Here is a 24,220-nt window from a genome sequence, read left to right as displayed (position 1 = left end):
TCTTGAACATAACAATGAATTCTCTATACTCGAATGTACTTAAAGTCCCTCCACAGTCACCAGATGTCATTCCAATAGAGTACCTTTGAGATGTGGTAAAGCAAGAGAGTCACATCATGGATGTGTAGCCAACAAATCTGCAACAACAGTGTGATGTCATCATGTCAATATGGACAAAAATCTATGTTAACGTTTTCCATTGTGCTGTTGGATTGATACCGTGAAGAATTAAGGCTGTTCTGAAGGCACAAGGGTCCAACCCAGTACTAGCAATGGGTAGCTAATAAAGCTGCCAGTGAGCATATACTAATGTAGCTAATTTGGCATTTTAATTATCATCTTTCAACCACACATTGAAAGATGATCAATAGTTTTGGTCACCCATGTGATTTCTAGCAAGTTATTTGTGAAATGATAAGAGTTATGATTCTGATTTGTCAGGCTGATCTACATGTGATGTCAAACAGTGTACGCTGTATCCTATTCATTGACAGTAGCTAACCTTTTTACACAAGCTGGGACAGAATCATCAAGACTACCAAGACTAGTAGATATTTAATCACAACTGATTACTGGGCAAAAGTGGTTTTCCATTTCAAAAACAAGTGAGGGAAAAACAGTGGCAGTTTGTTCTTATAATATTATTATTATTATGCTTTGATAGTCATTTATTCATTTATTTTATCTTATTTACACTGGCCTTGTTGTAGATTCATCTGTCTGGTATATTATGGTAGGATTTCACTTCTTCTAAGTTATATTTAATTCTCATCGATCCCTGAGTTTCTAAGGCCAGTTTCTACCTGTTTCTCCCTGCTGGGGTGGACTTACAGGAGCTAGATGTTTAGAAGCGCTGAAGGTTTGCATTCAGGATGTTTTCTGAGAATCATTTCTGTACGAACTCAAAATCCAATTTGCAAAAATCTATTTTAAGTTAAGCCAACATTTAGAACTTCCATTTATTATGAGATAGAGAAGGTTGTGTGTTTCAGTGTGTGATTTTTCACAAGCAATGGGGCAGTGTTTGTGCAGTCTGAGCCATTATAGTTCATTTTGCCCAGTGGAGGGCTTTGCCTGCTTCAAAGGTCCAGAATGATTTTCATTATGGAAACCTAAAGGAAGCGAGGGAGAAATGCAAGCGTTGAAGAGATGTAGCTACCAACTTACAAATCCTTGGCTCCATAGCTTCAGTCTTAAGAGACATCATTACTTATGACTTGTGCATATCTGTAAAACTGCATAAATGTTCACCAAACTAATTTTTTTAGGGGCTTTTAAAATGCAAAAGTACCTTTCCCTAAGCAATTTATTTTCTGCTTTTTTGTTACGTGCACAACGATACACCACATACTGTTTAAGGGGGAAAAAACTGCTGCTTCGTGTGATGCCACCACACTTTGCAATTAAATGATTATCTGCTCTTAAGTGTTAGATTTATCACATGTGATGACGGCTTATTATATTTCATCTCACCAACTGTTTTTCTATTATATTATTTGCTTGTTCCTATATATAACACTACAAAGTTGGTGCCATGAAAGTAAATTGTTTTGTGTATGGAGGTGCAACATTTACACATCATGCCACTTGATGTGAAGACTTGCATACAGGATACCTTTGTGTTTCTGTCCTTTTAACACAAGCTTGTCCGTCGTGATTGTTGCCTCTGACAGGATTTTGTAAGGAATCTTTAGCTCCTCCATGATTCCAGATAGGAATTTATGTTCAGATCATGGGAAAATGGACAAATTATGCAAGGAATTATACTTTAGCATAATAAAAACTAGACCTATAGGTTTCTTAAACGCTTTTTTAGTTTAGCAAGACCCACATGTTGCTGTCATATTGCTAGCCCCGTAGTCATGGGACAATTAAACAATGAGAAACTCTGATTTATATTACAATACATTTAACAGTGGTAACAAAGTCATAGAAAACTCTGTTGAGGTAATCCTATGAGACTTGAGAATCTCCTTCTGTATAAGATTAAAAACAATTTAGATTGACTTTGTAGAGATTAATCAAAGACATCTGGGCAATTTAGAGCATTTAAACAACCAAAATGAGAAGTGCAGGCCAATCATCGTGACCTACACAGAGGGTTTCTTGGGAAAATGGGTGGGGATTACTTTTGCTGTGTTACTCCGACAGAAAGTACTATCCCGCATTACAGTGAGAATTTGATGGAGGATTCTAATGCAGTGCAAAGGGATTAAACTGCTATGATTAATCCAGAATCCCTCAGGAAATTAAACAGATAAGTAGTGGGTTATAAGAATGCAGCTTACTTGAAAGGAAATCCATTTTCTATGGCCTTGCACATAAACCCTGGTATTACTAGATTTACAGCTCCTGCATGTACTTCCTCAAAAAATAAATAAATAAATAAAACAGAGGCGTAATGGCAAAATTAAAACTTCTTTCCCTTTTACAATACCCATAATTTGTTTTGCACCATTTACAACTCTCGTGCCCTTATGGCTTGTGTTTTCAATTAGTACCCCCTAATTCAATTTATACCCATTCTACCTCTAAAGTGAGTTATAATAGGAATTTCATTCAAGATGGTTTATTATTTCACTAACACTTGACTTTGATTGGCTGTCAAAACCTTTCATTGCTCCTATTGTAATAATCAGTGTTTCACTATTATTAGCTTTTTGAAAGGTTCGTGTCAGTGGGTGAAAAGAAAACTTTAGTGGGTGAAGAATGAATGGGTGACAGCATTGTGAAATGTACATACCACAGACAACGCATGAATGTCTCGCGTCTAATATGAATGCTTAACATGCTGCAATTGTTCACATGACCAGTGAATTATCAAATGTTTTGTATTTTTAAAAGGTAGAGTGGACATGCTCAGAATAATGGATGCAATAATAAGGCTCATCGTTTATCCTCCAGCCTAGAAAGCAATTCATTTGTTAAGTTAGCAACATTTTCTTGTACTTTCCAAACAAACCTATTGAGAGCCAGCAAACAGGGCTCGTAATGAAGATGTCACAATGAATGGACATTATGCTTAATTAGATTCTTAGCTTGCAGCATGTTCTGCATTTGCTTAATTTGCTAAATAACAGTCCAGCCTCTCCTCTTAGCAGCACTGCGGACAGTACCCCTTTCTTTTATCCTCTCTCCAGTCTGTCTTTACTGTCTATAAAAGTATATCCCTCAAGACACTTAAACTTCTCTTCCTTTTTTGCCCTGTCTTGTCTAACTTTCTAAAAATAATACAGTTATTAAAACAATATGATGACTCCTAATGGGGTTCAGATATGCACGTTCCAGTTGTTGAGAAACAGTATCCCGATCTGCAGCTGCTGAGGTCCTGTGTCAGCAAGAACTCTTGGAGCAGCTGTAGGAGCGAGATCGTTGATGAAATGACAAGTGTTCATAAAGCTATTTACTAATGTGTGAACGAGAGACCTTTCACTAACAGTTCCCTGTGTTGTTCCTGTTGCAGGGGAGCACAGGGGAGGCTGGGCCCGCAGGAAACGCAGGACCCAAGGTAGGTCACTCACTGAATGACTTGCAAAGCTAACACTCCTCAGTGTTGGTTTGCACTCACACTTGTGACTAAAGCTTTGAGTAACGCGGGATTCACGTTTTTTTGTTTTTTTTAAGATATGTTTTAGTTAAAAAATTGAGTTTGTGTTGCTGTATGGTATACAGATGCTTAAATAGCAGATGGCTCTTTTGATTAAGTGATTTATGGAATCTGTCAGTGCCCCTCTCTGAGATTATTTTCTAACATTATTGGATTGATTTACTGGCCTGCTTGTGGTGACCTCATCAGAGCAACACAGAAAACAAAGCAATATCAAAATCAAATTAAATATCAAGTGGGTGCCCGCTCGGTACTGCTAACGATATCCAAAGTTCAGGTACAACCAGCGGCATTTCTAGCTTGGCCGTGTGCCCCCACCGGACATAGTTGGCAGTTCTCCCGAGTGGGACGCCAGCGAGAGATCATGTCCTTGCCACTGCACAAGCAATCCCGGCTAGATGTCTGGGCTGTCTGTCCTGAGAAGATGTCTTGCGTGTGTGAGCCTCAGTTGCACCTTCTTAATGAAGTCCTTCACTGTTGAGTGAAAAACAAGTGACTTGAATAACTTCATGCGCATTTGTGAAAACATGTAATTATGTACAGCCTCCCTGGGTAAAAATTAGGACTCAAGATTGACAAGCAATTCATGGGAAACTGAAGAAGAAAAATGCAGATATCTTTCATATGACATTTCAGATTGACGCAGCGCTTGTTTTGTTCTTTACTAGTCCAGTCTCGTTCCCGAAGGGTTGAGAAAATGACCCTGTTTGCAATTTATTTCACTGCAGTTGCTATTTATTCCCTCGCATTTTGCGTTCTATGATATTGTCATCAGTTAGGTTGTTGACTATCAAATGTGGCATCTCAGATGCATGTGTTAATCTCCTCTGCTTTGGGAGGCCAGCCAACTACTTACAGTAATGCTAGTACAAGGGTGTTGTCTCTATATCTTACACTGAGAATACCTTGCAGTATATCATGAAGTGGAAAGAGGGGGTGTGGGATTTTGATTCTATTCTCAGAAAAACACAGCTAATGCATAACAAGAGAAGAAAAACACACATATATCCACCAGATACTACATTGAATTTAGGGATCGATTTTACCGAAGATCGTTGTGGAAGCTGTTTATGCATCGTCAGTAAACAGGATTATTCCTGAATGTGGAATATGGCTTAATCCTGGATCTATATCCGTTAAGCTCACTGTGGGACGACTTATTTGCTCGGGCACCTTGATTTGTGAAATAAGGAATAGCACTTAATGGCATGGCTCTCTCCACTTGTACAGGAGCCAGCGAAAGCTATTTTGTTACACAACAGTGCACAAGAAAAGCACCAGCCGTAGCAGTAGTATTGATAAAGATGCTAATGCACAGTGCCATGTATTGAAGTGTTTTGTAGCTTTGCTCGATTTTGCATCAATAAGGTTTCTTCCTGACCCAGACATATTTTACTGAAACCTGTGTGCGTGGACTATTGTTATACTCGCCATTTTATCCATCTGTGGGCATCCAGTATGTGCATATGCTCTGAACATGCTGCATGTTCGGAGATGTCTACAGATGGCTGTGGGCACTTTTAGCTAAGACACACAGATTTTCAGACTCTTTTGGTCGTCTTAATGTGAGAACAACAATTCCTGCAGCTGTTGGCATTATAAGAGTAATGATATGGTTGCCCTTGGACACTGTAATACTGCAGTTTGCTTGAGCTTTATGGGCCAGCTGAGGTCATTAAACTGTATAGGTTACACTTTCATAATGGAGCCAAGAGGTTCCAAGACAGCTCACACATTTCTGGCACAGTTCTCCGAAATCGCTGGCTGGGCAGCCTGAGAAGAATCACTGATCAGAAAGATATTTGTGGAAATAAGCCCCTAACAGCTTTTTTACTGACTACAAATAATCCCACACATGTTATAGACTTTCCTGAAGCAGAAATGCTGCAGGGAGCTTAGTAGCAAATGATACTGCATGCGATTCCTGGATGTGTGGTGTGTGTGGTCTTTCTTCTCCTTAATAAATTCTTGTGTGTTTTTCTGTTGCCATCGCCAAGATCCTTAACTTAGATTCTTAGAACTTCTTCGAAGTTCTGTATTTAACTTTATTCCTTCTTTTTGCCTGTTTGTATTCATGTGAGTGTATTAACATCCACACAATAACTCCAGAGCAGCACATGATAAATATCATACACTACCCAGTGCATCCGTACAGTGGCGTAATTATGGTAGCGTCCCTTGGGGAAGGAGAAGGGTGGACCTTATACTTACATTTTTATAGGGATAAATGAAAGCACTATAACTCTTTAATGATTTAATTAAAAGTATTTGTGGACTAATGTGCTCCCTAGCTTATGCAATAAATGTCTCATCAGCCACTTATGAAACACTAAAAACTTTTAAAAGCTAACATCTTTTCTGAGCCACCATGTGTCTCCTTAACCCTACTTTAGCGCTGCTGGGTGTCAGAGTGGGAAAAAAAGAAAAAAAGATGAAAGCATAAACTTTTCAAGGGTCTTTTCTGCACCTTTTAACTTTCAGTCTTGTCATTGCAGGGGGAACTTGGATCAGAAGGGCAAAAGGGAATCGATGGAGAGAAAGTAAGTACCACTATCTTCAGCAGACATATATTCCATACCTAGCACATCAACCAGGTCTAGTTTCGTCAGGGAATCAATTCTTATAGGCTTTTCATTTTCTGTGTGATGACCTGGGGGTAGGAGCGCAGCAGAGTTTTTCTGTGTGGCTGTTTTCAGGTGCTTGTCATATCTGAAGCAGAGCAAGGAGTGCTCTAGCCGACATTGTCCTTCTGCAGTGAAATTAATTGATATGCTGCCATAGGCTTGACATACTAATGGACTAAACTCATTTCCCAAATTACTGTAAGCCCTTTCTGTGTCATTTTAGGTTACATTTTATTGCATGCTCTTAAGTCTGGCTGCAGTGATTAGACTAATGTATGTAATGTACACTCTGATAAGGCACACTATTAAATGATAATTGTTTTGAATACATATCCATTAGAAAGAAACAACAACAGCACCACTTAGATCTTAGTAAGCGTTTTTAGCCACAAGCAAATCAGTTTTCCTTCCTTTAAAGCATAAATTGAATGAAAGCGTGTTTTTTTTTCTCGCTTTGTTGTTTTTTGCTGTACTGCTTTTGTTCGCTCACATAGCACAATCTCAGTAGATGTACTGAAAGCTGTGCAGATGGTCAGTTTAAAGTGGCTTAATAAAGGGACTTCTTTTCATCACCATCTCCCACTTGAGTCAACAAACAGCTGCCACAGAAATCAGCCTCCCTGCAGGCTGTGGACCCGTGATCTGCCATATAACAGAGAGAGAAAGTGGATTTAAAAAAACAGGGATAAACATGAGTGTGCACAGCCAAAAGAGTATTTACCGATTTAATCCGGTAGAATTACCTTCCTGTTTCTTGTAAGTTCTCAGACTGTCAGACACCGATGCGATGATGCACGCTCCTCCTGATTTAAAGAGAAAAACACAGTGTTGTGTGGTTGGATGCCATACAGTAAACATGAAAAAAACCCCACAAACACCCCATCTACTGTTTATATTATTTCCTAAGAATTTTTTAAAGAAGTGGTTCAAATAGGAAGGATTGGCTGTTTTGTTCCTTTTGGAACTGATGTCACTATCGGGTGTTTGAAAAGTGCAGTGAGCTGCTACATTGACAGGATTGGACCAAGGGTCTGCTGAGAGGCGATCCTGCTCCCCTCTGCTCGCCCTCTCTCTCTCTGGGTGGCAGGCGTCATTGTTAGTGGTGCTCAGTCGTAAACTACTCTGCCACTAGTTTGGTGCGAGGATATATGTTTTCCTAGAGAAGTGACTTGTTTTGATCTTTGTGCATCCCTAGGCGCCGGGGCTTTCTTCGGTCATGCTCAAATGGCTTTTCATGCGTACACTGAAGGGATTTATTATACTGTGCCCTACTTCCTTGAGTGATTCGAAACAAAGAAAAAGTTGAGAAATTGAGATCCTATTTGTGAAGCATTGCTTCTAGCAGGCGTGTTGGTCCAGCATCTCAGATGCCCATTATGGATAATAACGTATGGATCCTGGACGTGCTTACCTTAGCTTAGCTTGAAGACAGCTGTTCTAGCTAAATCAAAAGTGAAAAAGAAGATACGAGTCCGACCTGCTGCATCTTGTTATCTGGCAAGCTTGCCACTAGTACCAAGAGGCACCTGGGGTTTGCCTTTGAGCTGAGGTCCGTAAACATGTTTTGGACCTGTCTTTGTAGAAAATCACAGAAATGACACTGACATCTATCTTTTCATCTGATGCTGGGAGAGGAAAACAAGTCTATTTTCCCAAAATGTCAGCGCGTTCCTTAGAGAACAGCAAATTTCTGGAGTGTATAGAGAACTTATTCTGCAGTGGATACAGCTTTAAATCAAGCCAAATGCCTTGAGTATTTATTTTTAATTAAGTGATAACAGTTTTATTTACTAAATTGCTTTTTTTTCTGCCCCACTTTACTTAAACTTACAAATTTGTGCTAGAAAGTAGAGATGGCACGATACCACTTTTTTATGTCCGATACCGATACCGATATCATAAATTTGGAAATCTGCCGATACCGATATGAATCCGATATTGTGTTTTTTAATCAATAAAACTGTTTTTTTTTAATATCTTGCTGCATTTTGTATAAGTTCATACTCAAGTTTAAATAAACAACAACACTAAAGCTATTCTGTTATACCTGTGTATAAAAAATACACTGCACCCAAAATATTTCATAGTTCAGCAACACTGATCAATCTAATAAACCTTACCTAACTTAAAACCTAACTTAAACCTACTCCATCCTCCCTATTCTGGTATTTTAAAGAGTACTTAGCAGAAATATTAAGCAACCTAACTAATAGGGTTGCAAACTCCCAACAAAAAAAAAAAAAAAATAGGGAACCACCCCCACCCTCCACCTCATGATGCTTAATCGGCGTAATCAACTTTAATTTGATGCAGGGTGGAAAAAATGCACAGAAACAAATTATTTTTCAAGAATAATTAAATAGATTCAACATCTTTCTTCAACAGAATTGCAGAATTCACAGACGGTACCTTCCCAAAGGAAAAAGTACTATAGCTTACTAGGGTATATTAGACTTAACAGTTACTATATACAGTAATGGACTTCTATACATTTTACATCAGATTAAAACTTTGGGTGTAAGATTCAGATAATTATTTATTAAAAGCTACATATTTTAAATGAGAATAAGAAAGAAAAGTATGTCTTTGTGCCCCTTTTCCTGTTCATTCCCTATCGCCCCCCTGGCTGCACTTTGCTAGATCCGCCCCTGCACAGTTACCAGCCGTCAGCTACGTAGAAAAGGATCCTGGTGTAGAAAGTAATATTAAATAAATTCTAACAACAGCTTATCAAGCTTAAAGGTGCTGCTGTTGTTCCGCCGCTGGTTTCCTCTTTCTGGTGCAAAGTGGGCCAAAAACAAAGAAGAGAGACGGACTCGCGACAGAAAAGCCGATCAGCTGATCGTTAAGCAGTTTCACGATTGAAGTAGCGGCAGGAAGGTGAGGGAGAGAGAGAAGCAGTCGCTCCATATATCGGTTGTTAAGCTTAACATGGGAACGCTTTACAAACATTCAGAGATGAACTTACACACTTGCTTTACTTCTCTCTGGGATAACTTCCTCGGAGATGAAATGCTGGTTTGGTAGCGGCTACAAATACACACAGCCGCTCTATCACGTGAGCACACTGCTCCGACGTGCTACGGTTATGAGCCGAGTTACGCCGTGTTGCAAGTTTTGTGAGATGCTTTTTTTGATACTTAATGGATCGGATTACATTTTTTATTTTTCGCCGATATCCGATCCAGTAATTTAGGTCAGTATCGGACCGATACCGATACGTAATATCGGATCGGTCCATCTCTACTAGAAAGCTAGGATCTCGATTCCTTGCACAAGAAATTTTGGGGCACAGCTGTAGCCACATCCTTTAACATACTATATCATCACCCTTGAAACGATATTTCTTCCTCCTGCACCACCAGTTGACGAGCACTTGTTTTAAGCTGAGATTTTTAGCTATTCACTCGGCGTGCTCTGAAATGGCCACTAGCTCGTCATCTGTAATTATTGCATCATAGATAACAACAGAGTAAGCTTTCAAACTTGGTGCTGAAGACAGCAGTGAGTGACAGTGAACCAGAATAGCAACGCTGAGTGTCATTAAAGCAAGACAATAAGCTGGGAGACTCCAATGCTCTACATGACATGCAGTCATGTGATAATTTCTTCAAATAAACACAAGTTTCAGCCATTCATCAATGTCAACACAATGGATTATGTTTCCAGTACGTATGCTTCTAGAAAGAGAATAAATTATGGTACAAATCAAGCTTTCATTATTTGTTTTTCCCTTTTTTCCCACAGCTATGCTTTTTCTGTGAGTCATTTGACTTCTTGATCTAACACTTGCATTCGATTTCGAATAATATGATGGCAGGACACTGTAGACAAATAGATGGGATTTAAACTATCCCCATGTCTCATCAGTGTGCAGTGAGCATTACAGGATTAAAAACCAGTATCCCCAGTGTCAGGTGAGAGGATGAAGCTGAGCCTCATCGACTAAATAAATCTGCAATAAAGCTGGGCCATCTTTCCAGTTAATCACTTACAGAAATTAGTGCTAAGAGACTCGGAAGTCCTAAAATCGTCATTTGTAGTGAATAAACAGCCCCCAACAGGAGAAATAAATACTGTCCTTTGTATTATAATGTCACTTTAAATGAATATACTGTAATTATTGTTTCTGCATATTTAGAAGGTAAGAAGCAGGGAGCACGGCAAACACGCTCCCTGCTTAATAACAACGCAGAAGATGTTGGTGTCTATTTAATGTAAATAAATTAAAAGCTGTTTATGGTGCACAAATGTATTTGATGATTTCAGTTAACCTATTTACTCTGACCACTACTGTGACAGACTTCATCACCTGATCTGTCCTTTTACTGCAATTAGCTCATATCCCATTTTTAAAGCTGGTGTGTTATTTAAAGCTAGAGTAGACACCCGAGAAGCCGGAATTCTGTGTATGAGCATGTGCTCCGGTATCATTTTGCAGATACACCTCCTATGGGATGGGACGTGTCACTTTGTGGGTAATTCAAGTTACATTCGTGGAGACAGGATGTTCAGCTGAAGAGTGAAGTGTCATAGGAAAAAACAAGGGACTAGTCACACCGATGAAACATGATATCCCTTGTTCCAGATGATCTGTGACAGTGTAGTCTAATATCCTCGCACTATGAGCCATTGTTTGGGTTACCTGGGTAAAATGTGTTTATTCAAAAAGTGTAGAAGCTGTCAGTGCTACAGCCCTATGCCAGTGTGATTAGTCTTATATCAGAATGTATGTGGTAGTGCATTGCTGAGCAAAGGGAAAGTCACAAAAGGCATTTCCTTCTGTAACCTCCATGGCATTTGTAGGCCAGCACTCAAGATATCTATGTTACTTACAGATCCTGTTCCATGGAGCTTTAAAGGCCTGTCATTCGGTGTAACAGCATTTCCCCACCATAGCATTCAGAACACTTACTATAGTTTTTAATTTAGCCTTCACTCAATAAGGCCAAACCTTATTTGTGATGATTAAGTTGTTTACAGTAGTTAGAACTTGCAACCATTCTCCTGCTTCTTAGACAAGGGCACCGACCTGCAGCTGCTCTAGTTGGTAAAAGGTAAAAGTAAACACAATTAGACCGCATTTGTTCATCCCTACTTCTCTGGCTCTGTTTATTTGCTTGCTTTAGTTGTCTTGTGCTGGGGAGTTGCCAGATTGTCTTGTGGCCCCTCCGCTACCTGAGCGAAGAGACACAGTGGTGTGTGTAATTAGCAGGCAAGTGTACACAGCTCCCCACAGTGTTCTGACCTCGTGCTGCAGGAACAACTGCCACACAGTCAGCACCAGCTTATTCCCAGCCCCTTCTGCCTCCTTTATCCTTCCCTGTAAATGCAACAAAGCCCCAAGCTTGCAACAGAAGCTAACAATATATCCGGCCCCTCAAGTCTGCATCTCGCTCTTTGTCATCGTGCACCTAAATTAAGCCTATGGGCTCACGACTGAGTCCATTAGATAGAGAGGAAGCCTCTTAACCAGGCTGTAGTGTAGAAGGAAGGATAATAAAAAAGAAATAAAAATGCACTTTTTTTTCTCTTAAGGGGTCATTAGATGCTCTCTCTTCAGGTAGCATTTTAGCAATTTAGCAACGGTCAGCCGAGATTATTTTAAACAGCATTATTTCAGAACAATCGCTCAAGTACCGCTTCTTTAACGCCTACATTCATTGATTTGCATTTTAATTAATTGTTTGTTTTTGACTTAGTATCTTATCCATTCCTTGAAATAAATCAAGGACGGGCTTGTTCTTAGGAATCATTTTACATATTGTTGGAGATATTTCGTGTAATTACTGTGTACATGAATGGCTCAAACTGCACATTCTTGCAAAGTATGGATTCAAATGGCAAACTAGTATATTTGTTTTTCCTGTTAACCACTTTTGTGCTGAATCTGATTTGACCATTTTTCTATTAACAAACGTATGTATTGTGTCTGACATTTAACTTACTCAGAGAGCATTCTGGGATAGCTTTACACGCTGACAACTGTGTAAAACTGGTAGGTTTCAAACGTAGTGTTTGCAACAGTAACAACATCAACACCAAAAAAAAGATTTTGGCTGAGTGCTTTAGGAAAAAGTGGTTCCATATCTATTTTTATGAAAGAGATTATTTAAAATAGTTGATCTGAACTTCTGATATCCTAAAGGAGATCGTGGAATTAACTGAAACCTTTTTCTCTTAACTCTTAATGGTTATCCAACCAGTGTGTTACAAAAATATTAATACTGTTTCTAAAATATCAAATAGTAGCTTTACTACAACATAAAAATATGATATTATATATGTACATATTTTTTTTGCATTTTTTTTATTTCTTTTTCCTGTTTTGCTCAGCAGTTTTCTTGTAAATTTAAAGCACCAGTTTAATTTGTTTTGGGATGCTGGTGCTATAGTTTGACATCCACAAGGTCACATTATGGCTATTTAATACCAAAGCTTTAGTCAACAGACTCAAAGTACAGTTCTGAATTGTATTTTGATTGGCTGTAGGGAAATGTGAAACAAGAAAAAAGCTTATTAATTGGTACATTTTTTCCCCATCTTTTCATTTTTGTACATCTGTGAAAAAAAACGTAACGAAAAATGTGCAAGACTGCCAAAAACGTCATCCAAAAAAATATGAAGGTTTACTTTTTAATTGCTCTGGTTGTTTTCCAGATGATGTGTAGGCCTGCAGTGCATATCTTAGAAACCTTTATAGGTCAGTCATCTGAACAATTGCACAGATGTGCCAAGTTTTCTATCAAGCAAATTTACATTCTAAGCCAACGTGTCTTTTACTACAGTGTGTATTTTTAGTATTTGGAAGAATTGAGACATTCTAAGTTTTTTCTGTAAAGCTACTTTGTTAAGTTTTTTAGTTAAAATATTTACCAGAAGGAAACATTTTTGTAGCTTGCAGATTGGCTATGGCAGTTGCAGAGCTTAGTTTGACTGTGTGAATGACTATAATTTAAAAAAAGGTGGGAGAGTGACTTGTGGGCTGACTCAATTTTTGTTTGGCCTGAATTTTTGACAAGAACATGTGGTGCCACTGGAAAAATAGCTCACCACTTTACAGAAGCTTATCCCACTTGTATTATTCGGTTTGAATTATGGCAGTTCCCTGTCAGCTCTTTAGTAAACACATTGCTTTGTGTCTACAATTGGGGAAAAAAGTGCAGCAGAAGGCCACAGTTCCTATTAAAAGCCTTCAAATTTTCCCCTTTTATTGTAAAGAAATTCTCAAATTCTGAAAAGTTCAGAATGAATGAATCGTCCATTCATGTAATGAATGAATATAATATAAGATTGCAAAGAAATCCTGCTGTTTTATTCATACTGTATTAAAGAAATGCATCAGCATCACTCCCTGGCTTAATGATGTTATATATTTGAGAAGTTGAAGTCTGAGGACCCAAATGCAGGACTCACAGGCAGAAGCGGACCTCAACTGGAAAGCGAATCTTTATTGCAGCTGGTGAAGTTAGAAACATAAATCCAAAACGGAGGCAAAACTGAGTTGAAAATCATGAGAGCCGAAAATCTAGGAAGCTCAGCAGGGAGACAGACAGGCAACTACACAGTACAGCGTGACAAGGAACAAGTGAAAGACACTGCTATTTATACAAGGATTACTGAGGGGACTGGAAACATCTGGGAAACAAGAAAAAGGTGACAGCAGTCAAGACAAAGACGCTGGGGGCGGAGTAAATCTAAACAGATGACACAAGAAACAAGTCACTATCAGGAATACAAAATGAACAACATCATAACAGAAGAAAAATACTGATAGCTAAAATGATATACTAATACCAGAAAAAATTATTGAACACTAGGAAAATGTTCGAAATTCTACAATTAGTGAACCCAGAACTAGCTGAGAATATAGACATACAAAAACCAATCTAAAAGAAAACCTAAAATACAAAACTCAAAACCCTGAAATTTTATTCTTCTGTGTGGCGTGGATGGCCATGGGTAAGATCATTATGAAGCCTGTGAAACTGATGATTATTTAGACTTCTGACTGACATGCTACATCATTATATGATGCGCTTTTAACAACTTGCAATCCATTGCTATCTTGTGTCAGTGTAGTGGAAAGCTTTGGATCCTTCATTTCAATTCAAAATTAATAAAGTCAAACAAAGTCATCTGAGACACTGTCATAAAATATGCCAATATATGGGTCTTATTCAGTTTAAATGTACAAATTTATTGGAAATGGCAGGAGTAAGTAATATGTTTCTATAACTTTGTGAGTGAGGGCTGCAGTCTGAAGGTTAGGAGTGATCCTCTGTGGGAATGAAGAGGAGGGCGATAACATTTTGTTAGAGAGCTTGCTAATGATCTTTTAATAGTGGCTTACAGGAATGAGCAGCGTGGGATTGACAAAACAGTCTCAGTCAATCTTCAACTTTAGACAACCGAAAAGAAAATTGCCCGTAGCTATAATGTCCTGCGCTCTTATAGATTTCAGCTGTATGGAGGAGTGATAACAAATGGCTCATAATTAGACTTAAGCACAGCTATACTAAAATATCTTTTGTTAGCTTACTGTTTCAGAGCCATGCAAACCGCAGCTCTAACACCTCCTAACAACACTTGTCAGTGAGAAACCTGTAACGATTTCTAAATCGTCTTCTTTTGATAACAAACCCAGATTTAAACCTCAAAAACAAAAATGACCTCAACACGAAGTTGTCAGATTGCAAATATAGTGTTGTGTTGTGATGTTAGATATGTGCGTAAAATTTCCCAGTAACCCAAAAACACAAAGCTGTGAAAAGCAGCAATGCCTGCCTAATGGTTCCTTTTCTAAAATAGCTATTACAGATCACAATAACAAGAAAACATGTTTATATTACAAAAGGCGTTTCATTGTAATAAGTCCTCTCATATCGACAGAATCTGCAGTTGTTTTCATCCTCGTTATCAAATGAGCCTTGTGCTCCTTGTGCTCTTTAATTTCTGCCACAGCTCTGGTAATACTGAAGAGGGGAATTTGCTTCTGGATTCCCTTGTGTCAGATTGCCCCAGCAAAGTGGTTAGGCTGTTGATTTAAATAAAGAACTGAGCTCACACATGTGCAACTATGAGACAGCTGTTCTATTATTGACAGTGCATGTGGGCTGAGGGACCACATAAATTGATGCAGTCTGATAAAATCATGTCGTTGTCATTTCACTGTTGGTGCAACTTAAAGGGAGGCTTCACTGTAGCTGTCATTATCTTACAGAAAATAACTTTCCACCACTGTTAGCAAGGCGTCTATTTTCTGAATGGTGCGGCTGAAGACAAGGCTTGCAGGGAACAGGCAATGAATTTGCCATGTCTCTGGTAGCAAGACTTAATGTGATAAGGGTAGGTAATCATCCTCTCCAGATATATAATTCACTATTAATAGCCTATCTGACTCTAAATTTAACCATGACAAATTATTGTATTTCTGAGTCATTTTACAGCCCGCTCACGCTCCCCATCTTCCCTGCTCCCCCCTAACCTATTTCAAAGAGTTGGTGCTACTGGCCCAAATGTGTCACACCTAACAAGGCTCGCTGCAAATTTAGCCTGTCAATATGTGTCAAGCCTCATTCATCAGCTATCACTCTTCATCTGAGCCGTCCTCCTACTTTCACAGTTCACCACCGAAAGGTTTGACTTTGCCCCGAGCTTCCGTTGGTTCAATCCCATCCCCAGGTTCTTTGCTTCAAGGTTTAAAAGCAATGACAGTCACTGTCCTTGCTAAACCTAAGTGCAGCAAGGGAACACAGAGGGAAGGGGCTGGGGGGGTAGAGACAGTGTAACCAGCTAATCATGAGCCTCTCACCAGAATTCGGCTACATGGAGTGTCCTGTGACTGACATCACCTGCTCTTTTCTCATTGACCAGTTGTGACAGGCATGAGAATCTCACATCTGCATGGTAGATTTGTTTTCTGAGTGTCAACATACTGACATACAGTAACACGTTTGGGGTATTTTTCATTACAGTTTTTTAAATTCCATAATTCTCATTAAAAGGAAAAATGAAGAAAAGATGTGTTGTATATTTTTTGTCCCCAGGGTTTGAAAGGTGACTCAGGGCCAGTTGGTCCAGTTGGTCCCAAAGGAACCAAAGTGAGTGAGTCTGCCGTACATGCTGGGCTGGACAACATTAGAACAATAATCTTTTTCCTAGTTTGCTTTTCTGTCATCAGGGAATCTGCTTTACTTTCATGAGCTGCAGTCTCGATAATGTGGCTGTCCATCTGTTTGAAGTGCTGCTGTGAATTGCTACTCCAAACATGGCAAACTAAAGGGTATTGTTATGGCTTTCATAACTTAGCAAGACCTTATTGATGGTCATATAGAGTAGCTTTTATCCTGGCAGAGGGAAAATGCTCCACTCTCTCTATTTGTGGAGTATTTATATATTCAAAGTGATATATTTTTGTAATGGGCATACCCAACAAATCCCTTTATCTTTCCCTTTCTAAACAGGTCTTTTCTGATACTGAAGCTTAGAGATGAAATGGGAAATGCATACCGTTGCCTGCAGTTTGCTGGACTACTCATAGGAATAGTATTTGACATTAGGTTTTTAAATCAAGGAATACAATAGTTGCATAGGTATGCCCTGCACAGGTGGCTGTAGCTAGTTCCATAAGTCTGGGGTTTAAGACAAGAGTTTGATGCAAAACCTTGTTTTCATCAGTGACATGAATTAGATTAACTCTTGTATTGATGTGGAAAATATTGGTCTTTTTAAACTTTTCTTTTCATGCCACAGTGGGATTATTTCCCATATATGAGTTGGAATGTTTTTCCTGTAATTAGTTGCCATATCTCTTCCTCTTTTATTTTTCTTCCCTTATTAGGGCTTTCCCCCCCTTTTTTTCTCTCTTTGCTGTTGTTGTTGTTGCCTTTTGGTAGAACTCACCGCATAATTGTAGGTGCAATGCACTGTCTGCCAGCCTTGAAGTTATAATGAGGTCTGTGTGTTTCTGTGAAGACAACAGAGAATCACAGCGTATTTTATCCTGTTTTCCGGATGGGAGGGTGAGAGAGGGGGTGGAGAGAGTGTTTGTTTGTATGGGAGCTGACAGAGAGAGGCAGATTTGGAAGCATAAAGTAATGAGTCCCCTGAATATCCCATAGCAGGCATATTTTAGCTGTGACATTCATTTAGACAACAAAATGGATATGAACTACAAACACCTTCTTCTTCTTCTTTTTTTCCTTTCATGCACATCTGATAAAAGAATATTGGCAGCAGTAAAGTCATCTATTTCTCAGCTCAGTGCTTTATAAATGTTGGGACTGCTGTGAAGAGGGGATAGGATGGCAGTAATACTGATCTGTGATCTACAAGTTTTATCTTAAAAGACAAAAAAAGAAGAAAACAAGACAGTCAGCAAAAAGGATGTGAGCTCATTGCTTACATTAGATCATGTTGGCATCAAAAGGCGTTTTCTCCTTCCTTATATGACTTTTTGTGACCGCCTGTATGTAACAGTCAGCGAACAGTGTTATCATGCCTGCCCCTTGTTAATGCTGCAAAGCTCTCTCATGATGTAGTGTGCCTGCATTTGTTTTAAAGCCTGTCACATTTAATGGCCCACCTGCCAGTGTGAAAGTCATCAGACATGCTTCATGTAGGGACATAGTGTAAATACCAGGTAATAGCCTTCTACCGTACATAGTGCTTATATCTGAATATTCCTGCTATGAAATGTCATCTTACTTGAGCTGACCTTCAGGGTTTTTTCTCACAAACATGATAGATGGCCTTTAGGTTTAATGTTTATCAGTCAATAAAAGATTTTATGAATTTAGGTGAGTATGATAAAGAGTTAATGCTGCGCATTTTATTTATTTTTAATTATTGTCTTGCAGGGTGATACGGGTCTGCCTGGAACTCCAGGGCTGCCTGTAAGTTCACACTTCTTCATTTACATCTCATTATGCCATCTGTGTGTGTGTGTTCAAATAAAGTGGTGATGTTAAAATGTACTTATGAGGGTATGAAATGAGATGCATGAAATGGCAAAACCGAGCTTTGTAAATACCACAGCCTTTTGGCAGGCTCTACACATAGTGTTAAAACATCTGGCCCACAGAGATGGAAAGTGGGGCACTCCAGTGAACGCTCTCTGTGTCACATTACCGTCGCCTGGGAATGGGTCAAACGAGGAGCAGATAGATAGGGCTCAGTGGGCGGTTTCGCTGGAGCCAAAAAGGATAGGCATGAGCAGCCAGGCAGAGAAGAATGGAGCTCCAAGCCTCGGGCTGGGTGTGGAGTTTGACAGGTAGTCACTGGCTGTATCCTACACGGGTGAGACAAGCACTTACTAGAATGGTATCTGTCCCTGCAGACTTTGTGCATTTACAGACACCCGTGACAAATGACACCGTGGTTTACGTCTTTCCATCTTGTATATTTCTCTTGTCTGGCAACATCTAGCAGAAAGAAAACATAAAATTGGAAACCGGTTCCACTTCACAACCAAACAGAAGCCGTAGCAGACCACATATACATTATGTCTATTTACTTGCACAGTCACATACAATACAAACAGGTAGCCCCATAACTTGTTGGACACAGTTTTTGTAGTTTTGCCTCTGTACACTGCCACAGTGGACTTTAAATCAGAAAATCATGATGTTTTTAGAAACCTTGAACATCACCAAATGCCATATTCCTTCCACTGAGAAGCTCCAGTAGGCCTTCACTGCCTTTAGTTTTGTCTTCAGTATCTGAAAAGCGTGATCTATATCAAGTTCAGACTTGGCCACTGAAGAATATCCAGTGTCTTTGCCTTGAGAAACTCTTGGGTTGCTTTTGCAGTATGTTTTGGATCATTACACATTTGCACTGTGAAGTTCTGCTTGATCAGTTTTTTTTCAATGTTTGGCTGAATCTGAGCAGAGAGTATATCCCTGTACACTTCACAGTTTATCCCACTACATCTATCAGCAGTCACATCATCTTTAAACACTAGTGATCCGGTTCCACTGGCAGTCATACAGCACATGCCCATGCCATAACAGTGTCTCCATCAATCTTGACAGAGTGTTTCTCTCCTTCTTCATAGCTTTTTCCTTCCCATTATTCTGGATCCATAAATCCAAATATTTGTTTATTTATTATTTTTGTTAGAACTGTGCACACTTTTGTAGATGCAAAGTCTAACCTGATGTTCTCATTCTTGATTGCAATGAGTGGTTTTGTGCCGTGTTGTAGACTTGAGAGGGTTAGTGCGATTTGGCAGGTGGGGGAACCCTGAGATTGGATGTGGTGGTGCAAGACAGGGAAAAGAATCACTTAGAAATCAGTCCCATAATAAGTCCAGTATATTTTTCTTGTCCAAGCTGACCTGTGCTGGTACTCTGATATTCACTCAATTCAGATTCACTCAGTATTCAGTGAGTTAAACTAATCAGCTTGAGTAACACAAATTTGGTAAAGACCTGCTTCAATTTGTTTTGCAAGCATTTTCACAAAAACATAATTCTGCAGAACGTCGCATTTGGATTGAATATCTGATTTAAGAACTGAAATGAATGCAGACGTTACATGCAAGATTTAAATTTCCAGTTCATAAAATTCGACTTCCTGAGCAGTGCTTACCTTTGAGAATAATCTCTCATCTTCGTCTCATCTTTCTCAGTCCCCGAGTGCCGCGCATGAACTTTCTCTCATAAGACATACAGGAGCTGTACATTTTTCCTTGCAGACACATTTTGTGACAAACTGTGCGGATGCAGTGTGTTTGTTTTGTGATATTTGTTTAGCTCTTACCTACCACTTACAGAAAAATGTTAATCAGTTTATGCTGGCTCCTCTTGTGTAACACTAGATAGATGATGAGTACTGCAATTGAAACTTTATTTAGATCTGCAGCATGAATCATCTCTGGGATGAAAAGGAGAATAAAAAGAATGTATTGAAGGTGTAAGCAGGCCATGGGATGTCATTATTTTCTTATTACTGAGCGTATTACTGAGTATCTCCGCACCTTCACCTAAAGCAAGGCAAGGCTGCTGCACACGAAAAAATTAACTGATTCAAGAGTAATATGCATTAACCTGCCGATCAGATTTAATTGCTCATTAACCGAAGGTATCGGATCGCCATTCCAGATCGCTCCGGCCCACTCTGACCCCCTGTCCTACCGCCTTGAGATTGTTTTTGACTTGCTAGATGCTGTGAAGTTTTTTTCCTTAGCCAAGTAAACATTCTGCAATTGTGCGCTTTAGTTCTTCTGTGGTCTTTCAGGTCTTTTCTTGTTGGTGAGCTGGTCAGTACATTCAGTCTTCTTAACAATGCACCAGACTGTTGATTTGGCCACCGTTAAAGTTTTGCTGGATTGCTTATAGGTTTATTTTGCTTTTTTTTTTCCCGCCTAATGGTGAAATTTCTGCTTTGTCATGGGAGCAAGCCTCACCTGTCCAATTACTTTTAGCATCTGGAGATGAGTGTGTGTAAAAATAGCTTTAATTCCTAAACAGTTAATGCAATCCTTTTGCAAAACCCCCTTGAATTAAGGCTGAAAGTTTGTCCTTCAATCACATACTGCTTTTTTGATTTCAAATGCACTGCAGAGGTGTGCAGAGGCAAGTCTACAGCAAGAAAAAAAATAATGCGTCTTTGTCGAAAAACTTACAGATCTAACTGTATTGTGAGTGTGTGGGCACAGTGTGTAGGCTCAATGCGTTATTGCAAGGGAGTTGATTGCTGATACAGAGTAAAGGTATACTGCGGGTGGTTAGCTAATTATGTGCATATCATGAGGGGATCAGCCTGCCAGTTTTAATCAGCACTGGTCTGTTACAAAAACTCTGTCCCACTGCTTCTGGCCTGCCCCTTTTATGTCACCAAAGTGCTTACAATGCCCACAGAACACTGCCACCATTCATTAGCTATTCTCTAATGCTAATTTCCCATTTGTAAGGACAAGCAAAGCAACAGTCTTTCTCCGACAGGCAAACAGGATTTTAGCAAACTTTCTAACATCATGCCAGTAAATTGGTCCGCGAGCGTGAGCAGAAAATGTTGGGAGGAATTTTTTAGTGCAAACGTGCTGCCAGTGGATTTGCATTGTACTGCTTGTCAGCCATTGTCATGATTCTGTGCTAACAATCCCAAGCAAAGACCACTGTACCATTGTACATGAATAATTGATTTATTAGCAAAACAACTGCAGGGGACTGAGTCATGTTTCGTTGAGAGTGTCACAGGTCAGAGCTGGCTTTCTTTTTATGGACACAGCTGCAAAAGTCTGAGAGTTGTCAGCCTCCTCGTTAGCTTTTTTTTTCTTTTGTTACTTTGGATGAGGCGTCTGACTGACTTGAAAGACGTGCGTCATGAATGTCCATCTGTGCAGCTGTCTCTGTGAAGAAAATGAGCAGTCTTTGACTTGTGGATGCCAATTGAAAGACGACACCAATTATTTGGGTTGTATTTGAAAGCGGAGATGTGGTGCGTGGCGTTGTTTTGGTTCTGAGACGACTCCATTTGGCCTTTCTTGACAGTGAACAGCAGGGTGTCAGGAGAGTTGTAGCAGTCATGCCCTCATTTCTCTACAGGTCATTCTGGTCAAGGATAATTATGTCATGAACAATTGTGCGGCATGTATTTTTATCCCCTACTAATCGTGTTGCATTTTCAAACTGACTGAAGTGCTTTTTTTTAATACAATTTCTTTGAATCACAGGCTGAGAAAGAATGTCTGAAAGGAGATCAGGTACTTTGAATTTACTTAATTGTATTTTCTCTGAGGCCTCCTGTACTATTGTGTTTTTACTTGCATTTTTCTTGTAAGCATAAATGTCACAATTTGCTATTTTCAGGGTCTCCAAGGTGAAAAAGGAGAGAAGGTAACAAATATTGTTCTTGAATTTGCTGCTGCAGAAGGTGCATATGGCATGTTTTCAGTAAAGTACAGCTACTTGGTTTAGCAGCCAATTACCGAAGCACCATATGCATGCCCTTGCACAAGACATTGCTCAGCAGATACCTTGATTAACTTGCTAATAGTTTCTTATCAAGATACTTTGTAGAGTAATGGAATGAATATCTGATCAACTGAGGCTGCAAATTACCCGTTCAAGAGACACTACTCATGTAAAAGCCATTCAGAAGTGAGAATGAAAGCTACAGCACTATCTATTGTCTTCTATTCTTCATGCAGTTCTAACTAAGCTAATGCTGTGTTTCATATCACTGTAAATAAACCCACTAGCAATCCACTGGTCTGTTGAGAACTCGTGGCACAAACATCTGTCTGCATCAGTTTTTGCAAGAAACAAGTTCTAGTACCGTTCTGCTTTGCCAATTGTAGTAGCCTTTTCACCATGATAGATGTCCTTTCCCTAGGGATCGGCTGGAGTGCCTGGTCATCCAGGGGAACCGGGGAAAGAGGGCAAAAGGGTGAGTAAACAGAGACAGATCGCCAGTTGTGTGGCCTGGCTTGTGGTTGTACTGACTGAGAGGACCTGGCCTGGGGAGAGGCCAGGCAGCAGCTGAACGGCTGTTGTTGTTTTAGAAGAGGCAAAGATGATCTGTGGCAAGGGGATTGCAATGGGCCTGCAAAAGGAGATGGGTTGGTGTGGGCTAGTTGTATGACAATTAATGAATGGGCTCACTGGTCAAGGGGTCACACACACACACACACACACACACACATACTCATAATATCACTGGCAGAACACATGGTTCAGTCCCATTGGGTGACAGTATTTGGTTTCTTAAAAAAGCCAGCTTGATTTGAGACAGACACAGCATCCATTACTGAATCAACTGAGATGTTTTATATTTATTTGTCAACTCTTATTCTAATAACTGTGGTTAGAAATATAAGTGTCAGGATTTTGCTGGCAAAAATGTGCACTTAATACAATTTTTATTCAAATACATTTTTTTTCAAAGCCTATTTAACACAAAAATTCAGTCTTTGTGGGAGCATATGTTGATTTCCAGTTGATTATACTTTAATTGTTTTGGAGCATTGTTAATTCATGCGTGAAGTTCTGATATTAATAATAGATAAACATAAAATACTGTGGTTAGAAGCTTGAACAAGAGCAAGAATGTTATTTTTCCTTGCCATCACAGCTGAAAGGCAGCTCTCGGGCACAGGTGGAGAGAATGTCCTTCTGCGTGTGCCGTTATTGACTCGGTGCGAACACACTCGCCTGTGATCAAAAAATAGCTGCTTCATGCCACTCAGTGTTGGCGTTTGTCTTACAGAGAATGGTCATAAAACAGCGGGAAAACATTCGGCTCACTGCAGCAAAACATAAAATATATAGCAGGTTCAGCTGTAGAGCACTCATAAGTAGGTCAGGCAAATGTTCTTTTCAGATTAAGGCGAACCCAAGATGATGCACAATACTCGTGACATCTGGACACGAGCATCTCAAAAATTCCACCCTTCTGTGTGTTAATGCATTCCGACTCAAAACTTCTAACAATACCATCATAAATTTATGACCTATCATCGACCGTGTTATTTCTCAATGGCTCATTTCCCACAATGCATAAAGTATCCGACTCTATTGTGAGGGAGAGAAGTCACGGTCAACGAAAGCGATCTCAGTGAGTGCAGATGTTTTTTTTGTTGTTGCTGTTTTTTTATGCTTTTGCTTCCTCAGCCTCATTAGTCATTGTGTTATTTTATACCTAGCCTGACTTAAGTAGTGGCTCAGCGTCAAAGGGACCGAGCGTCAGAGACATCAATTATGGTGTGTGCTTTTCTTCTGGAATGCAGTTTCATTCAATCATAATTGGGTTAGAAGAAAGAGGGGAGTCTCTCCGTGTTTGATGTTGTGGCTTCTTCGCTTCCTATATCTCTATCTCCTATGTCCCCATAATATTTTTTTGCACTAGCTATTTCTTTGAAGATTTTACAGGTAAAACTGCCATAGGGCTTTAAACAGGCGATCACAGGCTCTCTGGTGTTGTTGTTGCTGAAGATACCGTCCTGAACTACTGTCTTTGATGACTGGCTGACTTCACGGGA

At 39.5% G+C, this 24,220-nt stretch overlaps 1 protein-coding gene across 1 annotated transcript in view; it reads left to right on the top strand.

Annotated features, from left to right (window-relative positions):
• LOC116322746 (collagen alpha-1(XIX) chain) overlaps window positions 1–24,220 on the top strand; it is a 104,146-nt gene that overhangs the window by 17,545 nt on the left and 62,381 nt on the right. Inside the window, exons 10-15 of the mRNA XM_031742909.2 lie at window positions 3,464–3,508; window positions 6,103–6,147; window positions 18,093–18,128; window positions 21,914–21,943; window positions 22,050–22,076; window positions 22,576–22,629. Coding sequence (XP_031598769.2) covers window positions 3,464–3,508; window positions 6,103–6,147; window positions 18,093–18,128; window positions 21,914–21,943; window positions 22,050–22,076; window positions 22,576–22,629 — 237 coding nt within the window. The remainder of the gene's footprint in view (window positions 1–3,463; window positions 3,509–6,102; window positions 6,148–18,092; window positions 18,129–21,913; window positions 21,944–22,049; window positions 22,077–22,575; window positions 22,630–24,220) is intronic.

Source organism: Oreochromis aureus, linkage group 13 (assembly GCF_013358895.1).
Source record: "Oreochromis aureus strain Israel breed Guangdong linkage group 13, ZZ_aureus, whole genome shotgun sequence".
NCBI classification, from domain to species: Eukaryota; Metazoa; Chordata; class Actinopteri; order Cichliformes; family Cichlidae; genus Oreochromis; species Oreochromis aureus.
Note: the sequence above shows the minus strand (reverse complement) of the source record. Positions and strands in the feature narration are given on the sequence as shown.